This window comes from Seriola dumerili, unplaced genomic scaffold (genome assembly GCF_002260705.1).
Source record: "Seriola dumerili isolate Sdu_G_001 unplaced genomic scaffold, Sdu_1.0 BDQW01000011.1, whole genome shotgun sequence".
NCBI classification, from domain to species: Eukaryota; Metazoa; Chordata; class Actinopteri; order Carangiformes; family Carangidae; genus Seriola; species Seriola dumerili.
In genome coordinates, this window is record NW_019174266.1 from 1185126 (window position 1) to 1208839 (window position 23714).

At 40.8% G+C, this 23714-nt stretch overlaps 1 protein-coding gene across 1 annotated transcript; it reads left to right on the plus strand.

Moving 5' to 3' along the window:
* Positions 1-5126: 5126 nt before the first annotated feature.
* On the plus strand, positions 5127-21298 carry LOC111223976 (very-long-chain 3-oxoacyl-CoA reductase-B-like). Its single transcript, XM_022748309.1, has 11 exons — positions 5127-5438; positions 11783-11829; positions 12087-12162; positions 12874-12981; positions 13276-13340; positions 13990-14034; positions 14725-14759; positions 15965-16046; positions 16759-16824; positions 17394-17543; positions 20484-21298. Exons 1-11 carry the CDS (start codon positions 5261-5263, stop codon positions 20589-20591), a joined length of 960 nt encoding a protein of 319 aa, XP_022604030.1. The 5' UTR covers positions 5127-5260; the 3' UTR covers positions 20592-21298.
* The last annotated feature ends 2416 nt before the right edge of the window (positions 21299-23714 follow it).

Genomic DNA, 23714 nt, shown 5'->3' on the forward strand with positions numbered 1-23714 from the left:
TTGTCCCTCTTCAGGCTCCGCACTAAAACAGAGAGAAAGTGTCACAACATGACATCACGTCGGCTCTCAAACATTCACAATGTTTCGATGTGCAAACACTTCAACTGGCAGCACACACGGTAACTTTAATCCTCCCACGCTGCCCCGTGAAAACCAGCTGTTTGATCGAATCTCCGCAGAGCTGCAGACTCTTCAGATTATTGCGTGCTGTCAGTAGAGATTAATAGACCTGAACATTCAATCTGAGGCGTCTTCTTCCTCCTGACACCTTCACAGTTAAACAGTTAAAAGGTTCTTTAAGTTTTACAAATGTGCTTTTTCTTGTAATCTGCGACTGACAGGAATGATTGACCTCTGCATTCAATCTTTAATCTGCATTGTTGTCACATCATCACAGAATCACTGGCTTGGGGATCCCAAGCCTCTGGGACCTGGGGTCTCAGCTATGCCCATGAGCAAGTAGTGAACCCCCACCCTCCCTCAGCTCTCTCCCCCTCGGAGAGTAGGCAACTCCTGGTTTGGGAGAGTGAGAGTGTCTAAGCCTCCTTCTCACTGCCGTCTCCCCTCCAGGCCGTCTTCTTAATCAGCTCAACAGCTCAAAGGAGAGGTAGTAACAATGACACAGAAGTCAGAATACACACACACCGGTCAGAGGACTGTCTGTTTCCTGAGGTGTGAGGGTGGCAACAATAACATTGTGAAAAGACAGAAATAGATTACGTGACGTCCACAGTGAAGGACAACTGCTTTAAAAGCTTTTAGACACATCAAACATTATTTATTGGGAGATGAAAAGAGTTCAGATCCAGGGAGGAAAGATGTTGTGTGTGTTCTTTTCTTTCTTCGGGTTCATGTTTCATGAGTCATTGTGAACATATTTTATTTTAAAGTCAGAAGAATCAGTTTTTGCGTTTTTTTCCATTTGTGAGAGCAAAAGAAAAACACCAGAGGTTGTAACATGATGTAACTGGACAAACACTTTACATAGAGCTCAGTGTAACGACATTACATGGAAATAATGTTTGTTAAATGTACATTAGAATATTCCATCTCCTCTTTTCTTTGATTGTCATTCATTTATTTTTTTCTGCTGCACCAATAATATCAGTTTTTAGTTAAGTTATGTTGTGTGTATGGAGATAATGTGCATCTGTAGTATGGTGGCATTAGTGTGTGTATATGTGTGCGTGTGTGTGTGTGTGTGTTTGTATGTGAGAGAAGAAGCAATAAAAAGAAATAACCTCCTTACAGATATTTGTAAAATACAGTCTGAAATTTAATAAAATTAAAACAGTGGTGATGCACCTGTTCTCCATGTACAAACTGCAGTATATGTGACTGTTCAGGCTCCAATCAGACTGAATTAGTTTGAATAGTTTGAAGACGTACACCGAGCAGTCAGACACTTAACTGTGATTGAATGGAAATCATTTCACACTTTATCTCACACTTTATAGGTCATATTCAACTTAACTGGGAAAAAAAAAAAAGTCAGATGCATGTTTACTGTTAAAGACTCCGAACGTTCATGTACGACCGTGTGGAAACAGTTGGAACGTGCCACGAAGCTCAACTCCCCGTTTGCCCCTGAATAATTGATTTGTGATGTTTTTCTTAATTTAACAACAGACGACAAAAAGAGACAAGACACAGAGAGCAGGCCGTGTGCACGGAGTCATTGTAGAGTCTTGTTATGGTCTTTAGATGTGTGTGTGTGTGTGTGTGTGCGTGTGTGTGTGTGTGTGTGTGTGTGTGTGTTACCTTGTGTTACCTTTTACTTCACACTTTTTTCCCTCCTCTCTTCATGTGTATCCTCCTGCCTCTATTTGTTCACATAATTTAACATTATATTCCACACTGTCTTATTTGGTCTTTTCTCTGTGTCTGTTCAAACAGTGTCCGACACGACAGACTCAAATAAAATAGATTTTTAAAAAAAATCTCTTTGTCGTATCCCAAGAATGACTGAATGTATTATTTGTAAATTCACCTAATTTACTGTGATTATGAATTTAGATCATGAAAATTATGAATGGATATTATATATAAGTTGTTAACTGTGTGTGTGTGTGGGTGTGTGTGTGTGTGTTTCAATTTTAACAATGCTTTTAAACATGTCCACAGCAGCTCTGATTCATAATAAAAGCAGTGTGAGATCTTCTGTGTAGTTTTAGTGACTGACACCACAACATGTGGAGCGTCATGTGCCAAAGATCTTGTAACCAGTGTTTGTGCTCACTCCTCCTCTTCAGACTCTCAGCTGTTTATATCGCTTATGCAAATTTTTAGTCTACAATTATTTTTCTTTTTACACTTATTATGTCTTTAACGCCTGTTGCACTGCGGTCCATGAGGAACGACAGTCTGTCTCCCCGTATGTGTGAAAATAACAATAAAGCTGAACTTGAACTCTATGTTTTTTTTTTCTGTAAAATAACTCATGGAAATAAACATTTAAAAACACAAATGATACACAGTGTTTTCTCTCATGTGTGTGTGTGTCTGTGATTAGAGTTTGACTGTCAGGATGATACAGAATAAAATGTGTATTGTTGTCCACAAAGAACAGAGTTTAATACAGATATTATGAGTAACAGTAGCTCTGTGAACTTGGTGTTATTCTTGTTTTTTTTGTCCAATAAAAGACAGATTTTCTCTCGGTGATCACAGTTTTAAAAGTCTCCAACTTTTTGTCTCTTTATCAACAAGATCCATTCTCAAAAAAACAAACACAACATTATGAGTGATATGAACTGTTTGGAAACGTTTGGTGCCGCATTGCCGGCTGTTGTGCATCCACATATTCTTAACATAGATTTATTAACCAGCTGTTTTTTCTATGTCTTGTCTCACTCTTGATTATTTATCAGTGCAACAGTTTTAACTCTCACTCGTCGTCCGCCTCATTCACACTCACTCACTCGTGGACTTCAGGGCTGCTGCACTCGCCTGCAGGCTCAGGGTCCTTTATGTCCGAGATGGCACTTTAATCTAAATTTCATTCAGGTTCCTTTTGAAAGCTTAGAGCCAACAGTTTAGACTCCTGTTTACCATTGCTGCATTTCTATTTTTAGATGCAATGCTCTTATGTAACGCTCACTCTCACATTATGGACCACTGCTGTCTGCTCCACTTGGCTGAATCGTGTACTCCGTGTGTGTCTGTATACTAAGTTGCATTCAAAAACGTCTTGTAACTTCTATGAAGTAAGAAGAAATTAAAAGGAAAGAAAAGCATATATATATTTAAGTGTAAGCATCTATCATACACAGTCAGGGAATCTACAAAATATCTAATGCAAGTAAAATCTTGCATGGGACTGTTTTGTGGACAGTTTCAGTATTTAGACCCCTATTTATTTCACAAATTCTAAGTAATTCTTACAATTTCCCAGGGTGAAGATGTGTGTACATGCCCAGAGTTTGTTGTCTTTAAGGATTTCTCAAAGTACTGTAAGTATATTTCATGAAAATATAAAAAACCTTAGCACATTTTCCAAAAATTGGAGCCCTATTTAGTTTAAACAGGATTTCCATAACACCTAAAACCACAAGATAAAGCAAGCAAATACAGAATCCACTAAAATACACTATACAGCTGTACAATTGGACAGGGTGCTGACTTTTAGGTATAGAGAAATATTTCATATACAGAAAACTCAGTTGGATAATATGTTTTATTATTACATTTCTGTTGTTGTATTTTCAAACAAGGTATTTGAACCAAGGTGACGTGTAAAACATCTGAAACCTGCACAGATCACTGTGATCAATAAGGCAGTCTATAACAATCAATACACCATCAGTGAACAGTTTGGAAAGTATTATTTTCAGTCAACACATCAGGTGAAATAATATTATATATTCATTTAGTCTTAAAGCTGTAAAAATATGAGAAAATGTAAAACATTAACGTCTTATAAACTGTAATGCAAAGAGTCAAGCATTTTCCCCATTAGATGATAAACAGCCTGCAGCTTTGGCATGACGACGGAATAAAAAGTCAAGTTCAATTTATTTATAAAGCTCATTTAAAAACAACAACAGCTGAGCAAAGTGCTATACTATCAAAATAGCAAAAACTATAAAACAACACAATAAAAACACAAAGACCAGTTTTAAAAACAATAAAATATTAAGAGCAATGAGATCATAAACTTTAAAAAAAAAAAAAAATCTCATATTGAGTTGAATCCAAGTAATAAAGATGTGTTTTAAAAACATGCAGAGGCAACGGTCCAGAGTTTGGGGGCTACAACTGGCAGCTGTGTCTCCTCCTGGGACAACCAGAAACAACTGGTCAGGCTGAGTGGCCCTGATGGGACGTGTGGTGGCAAAAAGGTCAGAGAGCACATTTAATGGTTTGTGGACAAACAATAAAATCTTAACATCACCAGATAAGATCATGTACAACCCTAGATTTGATCCCTGAGTTTCTATTTGTCTAGTTTAAAATCCATTATCACACCCAGATCTCTAACATATGGATCCAGGGAACACAGGGTCCACATATCAGGACCTCATGATGCGTGTAGGATGGCAGACAAGCCTACTGTGACAGAGGTAGCAGTGATTCAGTTTCATGGTGGAATGATGAGGACAGAAAAAAATAAATATATATAGATATATATATATATCTATATATATGCAGCCACAGAATGTGAGTTAAGGACCAGTATAAAATCAAAGTAAAACTGTGTAATAATAACAAGAGTGGAAGAGTGGGAAAGAATAGGGAAATGTTAGTTTAAACATTTGTGAAAATACACAGTCAAGGTATTAGAGCTGATGAGGGCAAAGGAGAAAATAGAAAATAAAAGAATTATGACTTAATAAAGCTGTGTTCTTTTTATAGTATTTTATATATAGCCCATATATTAAGATATTTATCATAATTAAAGCACAGATTATTACATGAGGAGTTCGTAGAGAAAGTGTTGATAAAAGAATAAATTACAGCTCCGGAAAAATGTCATATTATATATTAATTGTTATTTTTTTTAACTGCAGAGAGGAAAATCCGTCACTGTGGAAGAACACTAGGTGGCAGTAATGCTCTGATTTACTGTAATGTGCTGTCTGGAAACAGGACAAAGAAGAAGAAAATGGACCAATCACAGACCGCCGAGCGCCGATGCGGATATCCGGAAACCTTGTCGACGCGTGCATCTGCACTTTGAGCAGCTCCTAGCCACAGCCACTCAGATATCCCACGTCCTGTCGTCAGGTGTCACACACACAGAGGCGTGTGCGGTGCAGGAATGTCGTCCAGCGGAGAAGCCGTGTTTCGGGCCGTGGAGACGCCGCTGTTCTGGCTCGGTGCTCTGACCGCGGCCTGGCTGTCTGTGTGCTCCGTGTGCCGGCTGCTGTCCGGGATCAGGGTGTGGGTGCTGGGTAACGGCCGGCTCGTGTCACCCACTACACTGGGAAAGTGGGCAGGTGAGGAACTTGAATAGAGGATGTTAGTACTGATTAAATGTAAGATAAGAATGAGATTATTGTAATTAGTGTCTTTGTTTATGATTAATGAATAGTTTACTGATACATTTCACATCAGTTAGAAGCCATTAATAACAACAACAACACTGGGTTCATTAGTGAGACCCCTCAAGTCTGCAGTTATGTAATAAAAGATAATGGAGGTTTTCCTTTTTAATAAACCATCAGCAGAAGTTAGTCAACCACCTTTAAATGTTAATAAACCGTTATTAAAGGTGTCTGCAGGTGTAAATGTTAATAAGCAGTGTAGAAATACATATTGACCCACATGTCCTGCAGCTCTTAGATATTCTTCCATTATTGATCTATAAAGTATCAGTAAGTTTTTTTTTAAAAAACTGGTGATGTTGCTGTTATTAACAGCTTTTTAAATGGGCCCTTATCAGAGAGTGGTGCAGATATGTGGAGGTGGTTCCTGAGCAAAAAAAAAAAGCATCAACTTGAACCTGAACGTGGAGGAAATAAAGTCACTTTAGTGCTTGTTATAATGGGGGAAAATGTCTCGGCCTTGTGGTTGTATCTCTCTCCAGACATAAATGCAAACTCCAAAGGAACTCCTTTAATTGCTGAAACAATTAGTCGATTAATTGATCAGTCAGCTGAGGGAAAATTACTTAAGAACTACTTCAATAACTGATTAAACGTTTGCGTTATTTTTCAAGAAAATATGCCAAATATTTCTGTTTCCAGCTTCTCCAATATGAGGTTTTACTGCTTGTTTGAATCAAATTGTTGGTGGGATGAAAAGAACATTTTAAAGACACACTTTGGGAAGTTGTCATGTGTGTTTTCCTCTACTCTTTGACTTTTCCTACATCTGATCGCTATCGATAAATTGAGAAAATCGGCAGATGAACTGATAATGAAAACGATCGTTAGTTGCAGTCCTGTCCTCTAACTTTTACTTTGTAATCACGTCTTTTAGCCTTTTAATTATTCACAGTCACATTTTAAAAGCTCCGCCTGAATCATTTTGTGAAAGAGTTGCTCAACATATTGATACATATTGATTTTAGTTATTTTTTTAGTTTGCATGATTGTATTAAACAGCTTTTAAATGTAGCTGTTAGCTGTAGCATTTAACTTTAGTATTTAAATTCTATGCCCCAAAAAAGATTTAATGTACCTGGAAATCTTTTTTTTCTTTTTCTTTTCTTATTTTATCAGTCATAGATAACAGGCCATTGAGCAACGAAGGCCGACCAGCCTTGGACCAACCTGCCCGAGGAACTGAGATTAGGAAACACTCTGTATAAATGATTATAATACTTTTCTCCATAAATACTTGTTACTTATTTTCTTTGTTGGGTTAGGGTTAGTAATATATATATATATATATATATATATATATATCTCACAATCAGTCACGTTTTCTTTTACAAAGTCATTTTAATGCTTTATCAACAACCTGTGCAGCTCTGTGCTGTTGCACTGGGTCACAGCTTTCTTGCACAATAGGTTTGCTCTGACTGTTTCATAGTTCACAGTGGTAATTACAAAGCCTCCAGTCTTCTGCTGTTCCTTCAGCACACACTTGTTCCGCCCTGTGGCGTCTCTGTCGCAGCAGCAGCAGCAGCAGCAGCAGCAGCAGCAGCCCACAGTGTGAGTCTGTGGCTCTTTTGACAAGACATAAAGAACAGGCAGTGAATGATCAGCACTTTGTCACTGGGTGTAAACTTCTAGTAGATCCTGTGAGTGGATTATGGCGTGAGGAGGATTATCAAATCAGACTGAATACTGTCCATCTGTCCGGCCTGCTCACTGACTGAACCTTGAAGTTTGAACAGACCGCTGGGATTGATTTAAGTCTGCCGTTCAGGGTTCACATCATAACACAAAAGGAGCTCAGAACCTCTGATACTGTAGTTTAGAAGAAAACAGGCCCAGTGGTTTTGGATACAGCTTCATTAAACTGCAGCCACAAGCTTCAGCACAGAGTGATTGTTAATAGTCTGTTTGGGTGTCATTTTTTATGCATTTGCAGTATATAATTCTTATGTGTATTTTCACACAACACTTTCTCACTATTTTATCATTTTTTTAATCAGAGTCTAGATTCTACAGACGAGGATTAGGGCCACATGATTTTTTTTTTGTGTGTTTTTTTTGTTCTCTAATTCTGACTTTAAAGTCAGAATTCCTCTTCCATAAGATTCACTACTAAAATCAGCGCTTTTTAATTTAAGAGTGAACACTGAGCCGTCTTGTTCGGCCTGCGCAGTCACTGTCACAGTCACTGTCGCAGTCACTGTCACGGTCGCAGTCACTGTCACAGTCACATCAGTCTGCGAGAGAAACCCAAATGTTTTGAGGATGCGAGCCGAAAATTGCCTTTGATCTTTCTGTGTGCAGCTGAAAAAAGGACGGGCACCAGACGGGTGTTGGGGGGGGGTTATTTTTGGCTTACACATGCAAAATGATTCAGAATATGCAATGAGCCGCAGGAGCCGTTAGCCCCGGCTGCTACTTTCATTCACAAACTTTGTCTCGCTGAAGTGGACCTGATTGAGAGGATGGCCTGATTATGTAACGGGACTGGAGCCATTCATAAATGAGTCTCACATGAGACGCAGGGTCCTCAGGAATCTGGTTCACACACACACACATACACACACACACACACACACACACGCCTCTCTCTCATACACACACTCACTTGTGTCTAGCCACCAAAGATATTCACTTTACCATGATATAAAACAGAGGAGAAAAGCAGCAACTTCTCACATTTATAAAAATGTATTCAGGAAAATTTTTGCTTGGAAAAATGATTAATTGATTATCAGAATACTTGCTACTCGACTAATCGATTAATGGACTTAACGTTCCAGCTCAGGGTTCAGGCTGCCTCAGAGCACCTGGAACTTTTCTTCAGGTCAGTTAAGTTGAACCTGTCACCAAGGCAACACATTAAGTTACAGGTTGTTTATGTATTATACCCAAATTCTGATTATTTTGCAGATATTGAGATCGCGATATGAGTCACGATTTCAGTTGGAAAAAATATATAAAAATGATGATGATGTGATTTTTCTCGGGTCTTGGACCAAACAAACATGTTCCTTTATGTCTGGAGAGTTTGGAGATGTTTTTTAGGCCGGGGCCACAACGCTTCATTTCCAGTATGTTGTGACACATTTTACCTCCTATCAAAAAAGCTCCTGGATACAGGGGTAGTTTAGCACAGTTTATCTAACAATATAAAAGTTGTTTGAACCATACGTACTGTAGATTGTAGTTATTTGATATAGTGCACCTACGTGTCCTCTACCAATACTTTTTTTTTTGTATGAAGTCTTTTGTTGCAAGTGCGTGCACTGTGACTCCCCTAGAGGAAAGACAGCGAGTGTAGAAGTAGGGCAGGATGTTGGCGTATATTCGTCTGCTGCACTGTACAGTGTTTACCGGTTATTAAAGCAACACTATGAGGATTATTACGTTTCTGCTCGGCTGCATGTCGGTAAAGGGGCGACGCAGACCAATCTAAGCCTGAAAACGCAGGAATAAACAGACTGTTCAAAACGTCATCATGTGTTTGCTTTAGAGCACAGACAGTGTAAGTCCTGGTCCTTCAGTCCCGTTCAACGATTAAATGATGTCGGCTATCAAATCCAGATGGCGGTGTGTATTAGCGCTATCATCCGAGCACGTAGCCAGTCTAACCTACATTTGCAGAAGACAGCAGTTCCTAAAATAGACCTTGTTTTATTTGAGTGAAGGGAACATGCACTCAGCTGTAAAAGCTTTTTTTTTTTTTCCCTGTTCTGACTGCAAAACAGTTCATTCTTAAAACAACTAAAAATAACCCAGCCTCTGTTCCCCTCATCATTGTGCCTGCAGACTCTCCCTCACTCGCCCCCTCCTCTTTTCTCTGTGCTATTTTTAGTTGCCCCCAGGATCCCCCATGTTTGTGTTTGTCATTTTCTTTCCTCTCTCCCTCCCTCTCTCCTTCCCTCTCTCCCTCCTGTTTGGCTCTGCTGCAGCCCTGGAGGATGCTCGGGCACCTCAGCATCATCTGTACGCAGGAAGATCACATAAAGGGGAGATGGGTACAGCCAAGGGTGGAGACAGAGTTGTCAAAATAAGAAAATATTCGCTTAAAATAAACACGATCGTTCCTGCGGGGATGTTTGCGTTCGACATTGTGGCAACAGCACGAGCAGCATTTCACGAAAATACAGATGAGGAGGTGTGTGATGCTCAGTTATATTAATCACTCTGTCTGTTCGAGGGTTTTCATTCTTAAATATAAAGTATGTCATGTAATAATAAGTGTATTTAAGGATTGCATTACTCCAGATCAGGTGTTGGCCACGATGGGACTGGTTCACATTAAAAACACCGAGCCTGCCTGCAGACCTCTAGCAACTAAAGTAATACATGTCAATAGTGATCTAATCTGAGTTAACTGAAAGTGGTCCCAGGTACTGAAGTTTAGAGCTTGCTCTTGATGTTTTGCGCACCTTGTATGTTGTATTTAATGAGTCTAAAAGCCCCGCTAGCAGACCCTAGAGGCTGCGCCGCTCGGTGCATCCAGCCACACTGATGCGGTTCGACCTAACCGATGCACCAGTGCTCCCATCTTAAGTGCACTTCACTCTCACAAGTAGGTCAGAACCACAATGCCCGAAAAGCAAAAAGAAAAAAAGGAACAAAATCACATAAAAACACAGAGGAATAATTACACGCATAAGTGGAAGAGCAACACATAAGTTGACACAAGGACAAGGTGGATATTGTTCTTTAAGCAGGGACTTTACAGGTTACACTGGGACATATTGTAACGCTCTGACTCCCCCCCCCCCATCCCATCCACTTTTTGTTATATTTAGCCAGAGGTGTGATGAATAGTTGCTTCTGAAAGATGGGAATTGCTAAAAATAGTTCCCCTGCTGCTGCTGCTTTTTGTGCCAGGCAGTTCCAGGGCATCTGTTCGCTCGACTGCCACTGATGACAGAGAGGACCTCACTTTCCCTCCCTCCCTCCCTCCCTCGTTTTTTTGTCCTCCTTCTTCACCTCAGCTGCTCTCCACGTACCTCATCCAGCAGTTCATCTGTCTGCGCCGACGTTCAGCCCTTTACCCTTGAAAGTCCATTTATTTTATTTTTCTGAAGCGTCTCTGTGCTCGGTTTATCATTGGTGTTTTTTTTTTTTTGCGCTGCACTTTCCAGGGATCACTCCTCAACTCTTTGACATCTTTACCACTGGGTTTCTGTGATGGTAATGTTCCTGTAGGTGGCGCTCTTTGTCTATTCCTCTATGGTGGTTTGCACTGTTATGTTGTTGTTTCTGCACTGGTTCGGCAGTGTGAACAATTATTGGTGCTCTGTCTTCATCTTGATTTCACACCAAGGAAATTAAGAAAAAACAAACAAACATCTGTTTATGAATCTGAAAGGCAAAACATCCCCTTTAAAATATTTTCTTCTTCTGTGGAGATTTTGTAGTAGTTGTTTTATGTTACCTGCCTGGGGACTACGGATGTACAATCCGGCATGTTTACATTGTGTATTTTGTGCTGATGTTCATTAACATGCATTGGCCCTATCAAATAAACAATAAACAAATAAATAAATAAAAATATTTCTTTCAAATAAGCACAAGCTGAGCACATTTCAGACTACAGTGAGATCTGACGCTGCCTGTTTAAAGTGTGAGGCTAAATACAGAAATACATTTAAAAAAAAATAATGTGGCTACTCCTCCTTTATCTAATAGTGTAAGTGTCCACATACTTTTGTCCCATTCTTGGCCCAAGGCTCGGGAAAGAAAAATCCCTGGAGCCAAGTCCCGAGGCGAAACGAATGCTTATGAACGAGATGCTTTTGTGTCCACATACTTTTGACCATGTACGAGACGAGTTTTTATTTTATTTATTTCATTTTTTTTTCAGTGACAAACACTCAGTATTCAGTGTGTGTGAGGCTGTAGCTCGTACACATTAATATGAGGATGCGATTGGGCGGCAACATTAATTTTCTCTGTGCTCCTTTTTCATCTAATTTATATTCCTTTCTCACGCTGTGGTGTGGATCCACCCTGATGAATGTAGAAGTACAAAGATATGCAAGGGCAACGAGTTTTTATGAAGCAGCCAAACGAGCCCCAGTTTTATATTCACGGAAATAATCTATCCATTCTTCCTCTATGTGAATTTATCAGTGAATATGGAGAGGTGTATGTCGCCTTATTGAATTCTCAGTGTTTTAACATTTTGATTCTGAACAGCACAAACTTTGATCCTGCTAATCCAGTTTCTATCTGTCCCTGTTTTCGCCCTGTAGTTGTGACAGGAGCCACAGATGGGATCGGGAAAGCTTACGCGGAGGAGGTAAGATTCCCCCGGACTCATAGGAGGGAGCCGGGAATCGTTTCTCTGTCTCTGTTCCTGTCAAACACTTTTGATTTTTAACTAACACACCTGCTTCATTAATGACTTTCTGAGCACAAGATGATTTCAGACCAATTGCAGTTTGATCATCACTGCGGGGCTGAACGAGCGACTTGTGTTGCTGCGCTGCCTCTGTCGCCTTTTTATTGACACATTTTTTTTGTGTGTGTGTGTGTGTGTGTGTGTGTTTGTGTCAGCTCGCCCGCAGAGGCTTTGCAATCGTGCTGATCAGCCGCTCTCAGGAGAAGCTGGACGACGTTTCCATGGCGATCGGTGAGTTGTATGTTTTTAGTTGTTGTTTTTCTGAAACATGCAGTGTAAATGCAGACAGAAACGTCACCAGACGGGGAAGAATGAACGGAAAGTGAATATTCTCGGGGATGAGTTTCGTATAAATCACTGTGAAATACGGGCACGTAGCTCGATATTACTCTGTTTAATCCATCAGTCGAACTACTCCCACATCTCACCGTCAGGGGAAATCAGCAGTACCTGTGGTCCAGAGGCACCAGACTAATATAGCTCATGTGTTAAGTATGACAGCTGCTGATCCATGCAGCCACGCAGCCTCATTCACCCCGAACCTGAAATGTTGCGTCCGTGTTGCACCGTGTGGCTAAAAATGACTAACGACCAAATGATGTTGCATTGAGTTGTGTGTTTTTGCTGAAGTGAGCCCTCGTCGAATGGAGATTCGGCGGGACCCTCGTGCTCTTCGGCTGTGAGGCAGTGAAGCCTCCTGCTGGAGCTGAAAGTGAATCTGCCCAATTAAATGAAAGCTTTATGTTAAGGGAGGGATATCCTCATTGATGGTGAAGGATCATTTCAGGGTTTAATCATTTTTCTCTCCCCCCTCTCCAAGTGAGCTCATTCATAAATGTGAGAACTGGTTTCTGGTACCTTTTTTTTTTTTTTTTTTTATAACTTCTCATCTGTTTACTAAATTAAAATGTTTTTTTTTTTTGTGCATATCTGCGCCCTCAGCAAGCAAATGCGGCGTGGAGACCAAGACGATCGCCGCAGACTTCAGCGCTGTAGACATCTACTCCAGGATTGAAGACGGACTTGCAGGGCTGGAGGTTGGAGTGTTGGGTAAGACAGCAGCAGCAGCAGCAGCATAAAAATTAATGAAGCTGCTCATATGAAATGGGAAATTCAATTTAAACCAAGGCATATAGGCATCAGGAAATACTATATAATACTCTGTGATAAATGTAAGTTTGTCATGTCATCATAAAGGTTAATTTATCCTGGCTTCTTCAGCCCTTTGCTGCCCTCCGTAGATTGGAGAGAGGAACAACACTCTGAATTCCACATCTACAGAAACGTTATCCTCTTTCTCAGCCGTCAGTTCGTCACATGATGTTGTTATTCTCTTGTTAACAGTGAACAATGTTGGAGTATCCTACTCTTACCCTGAGTTCTTCCTCAATGTCCCCAACCTCGACACTGTGAGTCTAAGGTTTATTATATTCTGTCTTTCGTGAATGTATGAATAATTATATCATACAGGCTTTCTGTCTTTCCTACACTTCTGACTTCAGATCAGTTTTCTGCCTTATAAGCTGAGTGGACAGGAGGGCCGTCATGTGCAGCTTCAGACTAAATGAAACTGCACAGAAGTGGCCAGCTGGATGAGACCTGATCAAATGTTGTCTCCTGTTTTTAACTAGTAACACTGTGATTTATCTTTGCTTTTCTAAAGTGAGCCTGCGTCATTTCTGCTTCGTGCAACAATGGCACAAGTAGAGGAGAGTCATCAAACTTTATGACAAAAGCAAAATAAAAAAAGCAAAAAACAGCTATGCTAAAATGTGCTAACAGTAGCTAACGTTAGCCACTTTACGCTACTGGTCATACCAGACCAAGTGAGGCTGTAGCAGCAGAACCCCTGAGTGTGGGGAGTGTTTCCTCTTTCAGAAGTGTCGCTGTGTCGCTTTAAGGTGAACAGCGACATCATTTCCACCATCGAGAGCTTTAACAAACCGCAATATAACATCTGTAAAGAATAACCTGCGTATCTGATCGACAACATGTAGAAGTGAAAGTACAAACACACTGACCAAAGCTGTGGTAACGCTCCTGTGCTTCTTGTTTCAGTTCATCGACACGATGGTCAACATTAACATCACATCAGTGTGCCAGGTGAGTGTTTAAGACGTTGATGTAACGAGGCTTTTTCTGACTGAATCACTAGAACATCATTCATTCTCATTTTCATGTCAAAGAGAAAACCCAAGTTGATACCCCCCCCCCCCTCCCCAGCAGCAGAGATTATCTTAAATAAATGGTTCAGTCTCAGTCGGCACAACATGGACTCTGTAGACTTGTAAATGTTGGACGTCTCACTGTGACGTCTGGGCTGCCTTTGAATAATGTTTGTCCAAGTTTTCGATCCTCTGTCAGTTAGACACACACACACACACACATACACACACACACACACACATACACACACACACACACACATACACACACACACACACACATACACACACACACACACACACCCACACACACTCTTTCTCTGACATAAATCGCAGTAAGTAACTTCCATCCCTCTTCTCCATATTCGTCAGTTCCCAGAGCAGCAGCTTAATTTATGTCATTTAATATTTCTTTAAACTGCTCCCTCTGCTATCATTATCATTTCCTTTCTCTCTTTGTCTTCCTTCCCCGACCACCTCTTCACACACGATCCACACACTCAAATGTGGATGCACTCCTCCACACACTTACCGACCAAACCCACACACACACACACACACACACACGAATGACTTTCACTCTGTTTCTCACACTCATCACCTTCTGTCTCTCTCCACTGTTTTCCAGATGACGCGTCTTGTTCTACCTGGAATGGTGGAGAGGTAAGTTCAAGTTCATGCGTTACTGACTCCTGTGAGTCTTTAGTAACTGACACAAACACACCGGAGCGGAATTTGAATGAAACGGTGACATGACAGGAAGTCGTGTTGTCTAGATGAATGATTGATTTTGCAAGTTCTACATTTTGGGAACTTTTTGTTCTTGTTGTGGTTCTCCCTGGAGGTGGATGTGAAGATCGGTGCCACTTTCACATGTTTTGCGTTAAGTATGAAGATGCAGGCAGAAGCTGGCTAACTTAGCTTAGCACAAACACTGGAATCATTGGAAAGCAGCTAGCGTGGCTCTATCCAAAATAAAGAAGTATTGACTCGCTCCAAATGCTGTTTAATTTTTATTAATTTTTTATTTTTAAGTTCATAAAAATGAAACTTAACTGAGCGTTAATATTGAATGTTTGAAGAAAGGCTCATTTTCGAATCTCTCCTTGCTGCAGGGTTTGTATTTAGTTCCTTGACAAAAAAATTTATATTGTGTTTTGGAGTTAAAACCATATCACCCGAAACATCAGCTGATTGTAAAAGGAACTGACCAGTTTAATTTAATCAAACTTTAAAAGCTGAGGAAGAAACACACACGCTATCACCTGCAAATGAACCAACACTGGAATACATGCTCATTAAAAATGAACATTATATTCTGAAATGTTAATTTGTGCAGCAGCTCTGGACAATGAAGGGTTTACATTTTACAGGATTATTGCTTTTTTTTTTTTTTTTTTACCATCTTTAATTCTAATGTGATGGATTGTAAATGTGTTGCAGCGTTACATCCAATTTATACAATTGTCCGATAAATTCAGATTATGGGAAAATCAGGTTTAACTTAATGAACACTTGACTTCTCAGAAATATCGTCCACCTGTTGTTTAGATGGAATGTCGTATGAAGGCGCCACATGCTGGAACAAGAATATCATCAGATAGTAAATACTTAGGTTATTGATGTTACTGTGTGTTTGATCTTATCAACATCTACCAGCTTTTCTTTGATCTACAGCGAGAGCAGTTTCGGCTCAGCTGGCGAGCACACACGGCACCGTGTCCTCTGATCATCCTGCCATTGATTTCAGGGTGAAGTGTTTGTTTGCACTTCTCCCTCTTTCCCTCTTCATTCGTGCTCTCTGCTTCTTCTCCTTTTTTTGTTTTTTAAGCCTAAAAGAGCGTTTGCTTATATTCCTGTGTTTCCAGGAAGAAGGGGGCCATCCTCAACATCTCGTCCGCCAGCGGGATGTACCCCGTCCCTCTGCTCACTGTCTACTCTGCCTCCAAGGTAATTGCCATACACGGTTCATGACCTTTTTCCTCCAGTGTTAACTGAAGTGTTATCCGTAGACACATCTCGGCGTCATAAACGGTTTACATCTCGCCATACGCCGCCATCCACGAGGAGAAATCCGCCTTTTGTTCTCAGGTAATGAATTATTCTGTGTAATCCACCAACAGACTTTTGAGGAAAAACACGACGACCGATGTTGGTAGACGCCAGTTCAACATTTATTTAGATGCAGGGAAAAAGTGAGGGATCGTCTTTCTCTATATTTGCTGTTTTAATTGTTGAATATAAACAAGTCGGCGACTGACTCAGGTCCCGAGGTGGTGCACCAATTAAAAATGTTTATGAGAGCATGTGGCGTCATAATGTTTTATAAGCGTCTCGTGTGTGTTTGTTAGCTTAAAAACCAGCCTGCTGTTCACAGTTTCAGCTGATTAATTTGCTCGTGTTTTCATACTGGGTCATGTTTATCTACTAAATCCCACTTTCTGCAGTGCAAGTTTAAAAGTGCATCTAAAATACATCCAGGTTGAATCTTTAGTTCAGTGCTTAATTTAATGATCACCTCAGTTCATTACAGCTGTCATTGCATTGCACATATTTCCTCTTTGCTAGTTTTTGCACAGCAGTTTTTGTCCTATTGCGATACGTGAGGAGAAACCGAAGTCTCGTGGCTTTCTGGTGTTTGACCCGACTTTGTCTTGGACAGGCGTTTGTGGACTTCTTCTCACGAGGACTGCAGGCTGAGTACAAGAGCAAAGGCATCATCATCCAGGTAAATCACGTGGTTTTAACAAAGTCTGGTTGTTCACAGCTGCAGTCAAAAAACGCAGTTTGAAGGAAAACTCCTTCAGGTTTACTCGGGGCGCCCAGAATCAGAGCCAAAGAAGGTGAAGCAGCTTTTAGTTTCTCTGCTGCTCACCTGTGGAACAAGCTTCCTGAACACCTGAAACTTGTCAGCTCTTCACTATTTGCTGCAGCTTAACAATAAATTACAGACGTATCTTTTGTAATCTTGTGCCATATTTGCATTTGCTTGTTTTTACCTGATTTTATGCAATCTTGATATAACTTATTTACATATAATTTATTTATTCAGATTAGTTTTTCTTGTTTTTAAATGTCATTTTAATGTCATTGTTATTGTGTTTCCATGTCTCTGTAAAGCCGTCTGAATCGACTTGTATCTGAATGGTGCTATATAAATAAACCTGCTTTGCCTTTTGTAGGCTTAAGAAAAATAATCATTGTCTCAGCACTGTGTCGACATGAAACCAGACACGTTTATGTAACCGGTGTGTGTGTGTGTGTGTGTGTGTGTGTGTGTTTCTTCCTTTTTTCCAGAGCGTTCTGCCATTTTTCGTTGCAACCAAACTGAGTAAAATCCGACGGGCTACGCTGGACAAGCCCAGTCCGGAGCGTTACGTGGCAGCTGAGCTCAACACTGTGGGGCTACAGACCCAGACCAACGGCTACCTGCCCCACGCCATTATGGTAAGTCTGGGTGTTTTCTGTTGGGAGCAAACGAATAAAGACACACAGTACATATAACTTTTTACCCCCAAACTCATTCAGATTTATTGGCGTCAAATACTTTAATATTAAATTACCTGCCTCCTCATTGAATTCCAAATATTCACCCGTCACAATCTATTTTACACTTCAAAAGTCGAACAGTGTCTCTGTAGAAGAAGGTGAAACACACTTCCAGCTGCTGGAAAGACACCGCTACAGACGCTTCCTTTTGTACTACAGAAAGAAACCTCATTGTATCTCTACGTGTTCGCGCTCTTTATTTAATGTCTGGCTATTGTTAACAACGTTTGCTTGAAATCACTCTGCAGGCCGGTTGTTCCTGTGCATGGACCTGTCCATTACATAATGAGCCCGAACACTTGAAATGCACCTCAAGAATTTAGCAATCTGAATGGCGGCGTAAAGGAGGGGGGGGGGGGGGCACAGCTGGAGCACAGCTGGAGCACGCGAGAGCGACACCATTCAAACACAATGGGGAAAATTGACACGCAGGTAGTCGAGGTTTGTCGTGGCGACAGCAGCGAAAGCTCATCAGGCTGCCATTTCACTTTATATTAAAAAAAAAAAAAAAAAAAAAAAAAAAAAAGAGCCTCCAAGCAGCTCGTCTCCATTCGCTGAATTAATGTTGTGTCAACAGTTGCTAAAGCATCTGTCAAAAGGTAAACATCCTCTGAAATAATGGAGTGGGACGCTTCGCTACCTTGCTGTATTGTCTGCATCCCGACACTGTAATTACTCTGAGGAGACACGAGCATCAGAAATGAGACAGAAACAACATTTTTTTTTTTTTTTTTTCATGAGGCGCCTTCATTTTAGCAGAGGTCACAGAGAGCAAGAGCCATTTTCTCCTCCCAGTTCCTCCATGTTGCTGCTGTTGTTGGGTGTTGTTGAACTGTGTGATCTGAATATCAATGCTTGTGTTTATTGATATACATTTCAACAACCACACCATCCATTACAGTGCATGTGGTCAATAAATCATATTCAGCATGAAGAAAAAAAAAAGAGACTTTGTTGATCCTGTGCAGATAATGTAAACCTTTCCTGTCATCAGCCCCCGTATTTCACCAAAACACAAGCCGCAGACATGTAGCTGTGATTATCTGATAATCCCCTCAACTGTGCAGCACAGCTCTGTCCATTTTCCAGTAATAATCCACAGTTCACCAGTTTCTGATTTAGACTGCTGTGAAGCTGCAATCTGCAACCTTCTGCATATTCACAAACAGCTACATATGTCCTGTCATCATTGCTCTAATTCATCTGTTTATGCATTTCGTTTTGTTGCACAATTAAAATGTCATAGCCGTAGAGTTAAATAATAGAAACTAAATGGATGTGGAAGTTAAAGTTTCATAATATGAAACTTTTTCACATTAAAATGTCTAAAAATAACTAGACCTTTTGATATATATGTTTTTAAATTAACCCAAGTACGTGATTTAATCATGTTCAGTCCGTGTCATTTGGTCGCCTGTCAGTGACATCACATCCTCTATGCACCATGTGACAGTTTTGTCGTTTCCTGCCAGAACCCTCAAAATCGACTTTTATCTAGTTTTAAGCCACATACATTTTTTTTTACACCTTGGTTGTTTTCAACTCTATATTTAAACCAGATGAAGGATTTTGGTCTTCAGACGTCTGAGAACAAAGCTGAGGAAATGTTTGACAGCTCAGCTCTGAAACGACCTGTGAATCACTGATTTTCACTGTGAACCTGCTTTATTCAGGGTTTCTACCGGTTTTAATCCCCTGGTCCGTTCGTTAAGGAGAGGAGGACACCTCTGCAGATAATTCGGCTGCCGGTAAAAACCTCCTGAATGTCTGGTTCATAAGTTATCAGAGAAACATCTAAACAAAGGTTAGCAGCAGTCTCGGCTCCCAACTCGTCCCTGACGTCTCGTGTCGGCGAAACTCTGACTTTAAATGTGAAAAACTTGTTTTTACTGGTTATAATCACCATAATCAGTTTGAGTTGGAGAGGAGGACACCTCTGCAGATAATTTGGCTGCTGGTAAAAACCTCCCAAACCACTGACACTGAAAGAATCCAAATTAAGTCAGTAGCGTCTCAGCTGTGATGTGACTGACCAATCAAGTAGTGAAACATTGTGTGAGCTGATGAAGCTAAGCTGGACATGACGTGTGTGACAAACAACGAACATTTCTCAGTAGCAGACTTTGTCTCTAACAACAGTGAATGTGCTTTTTAAGTCTTCTACCACGCATCATTTAAATTCACGGTCCATTATTATGTCCAACTTTGTTTTAATGATATATCAATTTAGAATAATAACACATTTTTAGCATTTTTAGAAAATCAGCATGAGAAATTGAAAGAATAGAATTAAGAGGAAATCTATTGGTAATGAATTGAATAATAAGTTGATGGAAGAACCATTTATGATGCTTCATAAAACTGCTCCTTACTTAAGAAGAGGATTAAAAACAGTGGGGGGGTTTCCTCAGAACAAAATCAACAGTTTCAACTGCCACACTGTTGAGTTAATTTACACGACAGTTAAAGCAGAAAAGAGTTTATCGCTGTAATTTGAGCTGCCTGCTATCGCACAGTACATGAAAAATAGATCCAAGTTAGGTGAATTTATTCAGGGAGATGAGTTCGCCTTATTTTAAAAGTGACGACAAGAATCAGTGAGAAAAGGTTTAAAAATGCTGAAATAGAAAATGTCAGTTTTATGATCTATATTCAAAAAGTGCAGCTACTGTAGAGACTCGCACACAGTCTGAGGAGAGTGGACAACAATTGTCCGAATTTTCTTTTGCACAAACTTGCCCGCCGCAGTTGTTGCTCCTGTGGGTTGGAAATTAATAATGAATGCTCATCTGTTATTTGTAAATGCCACCAGCTGACCATGTAATTCCCCCTCTGCAGGGCTGGGTGACTACAGCTCTGCTCCCTGCCAAGATCCTCAACAGCTACATGATGGGGATGGGTTTGTCCCAGCGCGCTCGTTACCTGAAGAAACAGAAGCAGGGATAGATTGGTTGGGGAGCGGCGGCAGCAGCAGACACCACCACCATCATCATTATGGACCAAGAAGAGAAAACGTGACACTTTCTGACTAAACACCCCCCAACCCCCATCTCTCCGATCCTCCTACTCATAGATGATCTGAAGCGGTGACTGGCCGCAGTTGCCGTAACACGTATTCAAAACAATAGTGTGAAAAATATTGGAAGAAAGTGTTTCTATTTATTGAGTGAACAGCTTTAATGAGCGGAACATTAACAAGGAAACAAGCTAATCGTCTGTCTGCAAACTGTGATCGAGAACTAAAGCCTAACAGGAGAAGGGAAGGATGCAGGAAACGTGGATGTGTGTGAGGTTGGAGGCGTCTGTATGTGTGTGTGTTTGAGCCTCCTGTGAGTATGTGGACTAGCTTAAAGCTAATTAGTACAACACTGAGGGACAGTACTTACTTACTGTTAACATTTTCTAAAGCACTTCAACAATTTAAAAGGCTGATGCGTTTTTTTTTTTGTGATATTAATCGCATCCTTAATTCTTCATTCTTATTTTTTCATTTCATGACATCAGTTTCAAAGTAGAGAAGGCACTGCTTGTATAATTGAACCAAACTATATTTCAACTGTTAAGAAAATTTAGAGGGGGCTCTGTAGATGAATAGCCAGCGGGGAGAGAGAAGCTGTGTGTAATATAGAATATTAAAATGTGTGTTTTGTTTACATACTAAACTGATTTTCAAATTAATGCTTACAACTGGCGTTACTGTCTGACATTCTTTCAGAATACGTTTGATCCGTTTTACTAAAATGTTAAAGGTTCATATTCTCCTCTTCTCCCGTGTTGATCCATAAGAAGATATAATTTGCGGTTTTAAAAACCAAAAACCATCTCAATGTAGTTTTACATCTCCTCTCTCAGGCTTCTCTGTGGAGCTCTTACAACAGGTCAGTGAGCCAATCAGAAGAGAGGAGGCTCTGAGCCTCTCTTCTGATTGGCTGACTGTTTTCTGAGTGATCCAATAAAAATATAGCAGATTTCAGGTAAAAACACTCAGAGAAACCAAATCCTGCAAAGGTTGGGTGGTGGGTCCAGGTGGGCGGGGCTTGGGGCATTGCTGAGAGCGGTGACTGCTTTGTTGTGACATCACAAAGTCACAGAAGTTCTGACGGCTGGTTTTAAGGCTCAGTTTCTGAATACAGGCTGTGTGCATTTCTCTGTGGACTGAGGCTTTGATACTTTCACAGTATTAATATAGAAGCTAGAGCTGATCTATAATCACACTACACATGGACAGAGACCTTTACACTGGATGGAGCTTTAAAACTAAACCACATCTACAGATGAAAGAAAACCAATGAGATAATGTAAAACCTCTGATACATGACTTTGACCTCCTCTTCTGAAAACTCCCATGTATGTTGAGTTTGTGTGTCCACACAGTCTGTCAGTCCGTAGTTGTCTCATATTTCACTTGTCTTGGCTCAGATATCAGCTTTAACTTATACTGTGTTAATCCCAATGGAGATGTAAAACTTGTACTTAACATTTCACTCATACTGACTGTGTAGTTGCAGCCGCTTGGGACCAAATTCAGTTGTAAGGCTAGAGCTTCTCTCAAGGGCAGTGGCATTAGGCATTAGGCACATTCCTAATACCTGAGAGTCATGTTGAAAGCAGAGCAAACCAGAACACCTGGATGTTATTATTATGTCCCGACTCTGGAAAAACTATCTTGTATTTGTCCTTCCAGCCTACAATAAATATGCTTTTCAAATAACATCACCTGGTCATCCGTTTGTCCTGACTTCTTATGCTATCTTGTCACTTGTGTTTGGGGCCATATTTTAGTCTACACTAAGGTCTGATAAGAGAACAGTACTGGTTTTAATCTCTTATTTGGCTTTGTAATTGGATAAAATATGACTGAGCTCAGAGTTAAAATCATGTAAAAACTGTATAATGTGTAAATCTGGTGTCAAATAGCATCTCTTGTCATATATTATCACAATAAAAAAAAAAAACTCCACAAACTCTTCGGTGTAATAAAACTCCCTCCCATACCCATATTTTATGTTACATCCTTTTACAACCTACCCACCAGCTCACATAACTTCCTTGAGGGACTTTTACCATTTTTCGTCACTTTCACAGTCCACACTCGTTCTGCCTCCTCCCTCCCTCCCTCCCTCCCTCCCTCCCAAGCATCACCATCCTAGTTCCCATGCCAACAGTTTCTGAGAGATTATTCCGGTGCACTGGTATGGAAGCTGCGGAAATGTGTCATCACTGAGAATGTAGGAGGGGAGAAGGGCTCCGTGTGCGGAGGGATGCCCAAAGGAAGGAATGAGTGGGCTGGCAGAGATGTATATAAAGAAGAGCTCGTGGTGCTCAAGTCCACGGCTCGCTCGGACTCACACACACTCTGTGATTTCAGACCGAAGAGCGTATTGGAATAACAGGATCTCTCAAATCATCTCTCATCAAGCAGAACCCTCAGGGCTGAATATTAAACAGCTCTCACTGATTGAGTATTGTATTTTAATTTTTTTTTTTGCATCATCTGTCCCAAAGCAGTGGAGACAGCTGATCAGATACACCAGAATATCTACCGCCACATCTACTCTAGAGCTTCACTATCTCCAGCCGATCAGCCTCACATTCGGGCCTACGTTCACCATGGCGACCAGCATGGACACGCTCCCTGCCCATCTGCTGCCTTTGGTGATGGAGGAGTTCCCCCAGTCTCTGGCCACGGCTTGCGTCTGTAGAGCCGGGCAACGAGAGCCACGCCTCCGCTGCGTGCAGTGTGGCATCATCGAGGAGGAGGAGGAGGACTGCTCCACCCTGGAGGAGGACCAAGCCCAGCGCTCCTTCCTGCAGACCGTGGAGAGCCTGAGGAGGAGTACCAGATGAGCTCCTCCAGACAAAGTTCTGGCATGACTGTTACATGTTTGACCCATTTGGCTTCCAGTTTGCAACCAGTGTGGAGACCAACAGAAGTCTGCAGTGTTACGGACGAAGACTGTGCTGACTCAAAAGCTCTGTGGGCGGTGGTGATATTTTGCTAAAACTGTCATCACTGGTGGGCACAATAATATGGCGATGGATGAGAAGCAGTCAAGACACTAAGAACTG

Excerpts from the sequence above, each read along its gene's own strand:
- LOC111223976 (XM_022748309.1), top strand. The coding sequence starts at position 5,261 with ATGTCGTCCAGCGGAGAAGCCGTGTTTCGGGCCGTGGAGACGCCGCTG. Across the intron at positions 13,341-13,989 it reads ATGTCCCCAACCTCGACACT|TTCATCGACACGATGGTCAA; the intron begins GTGAGTCTAAGG and ends TTCTTGTTTCAG. Across the intron at positions 14,760-15,964 it reads CTACCTGGAATGGTGGAGAG|GAAGAAGGGGGCCATCCTCA; the intron begins GTAAGTTCAAGT and ends CTGTGTTTCCAG.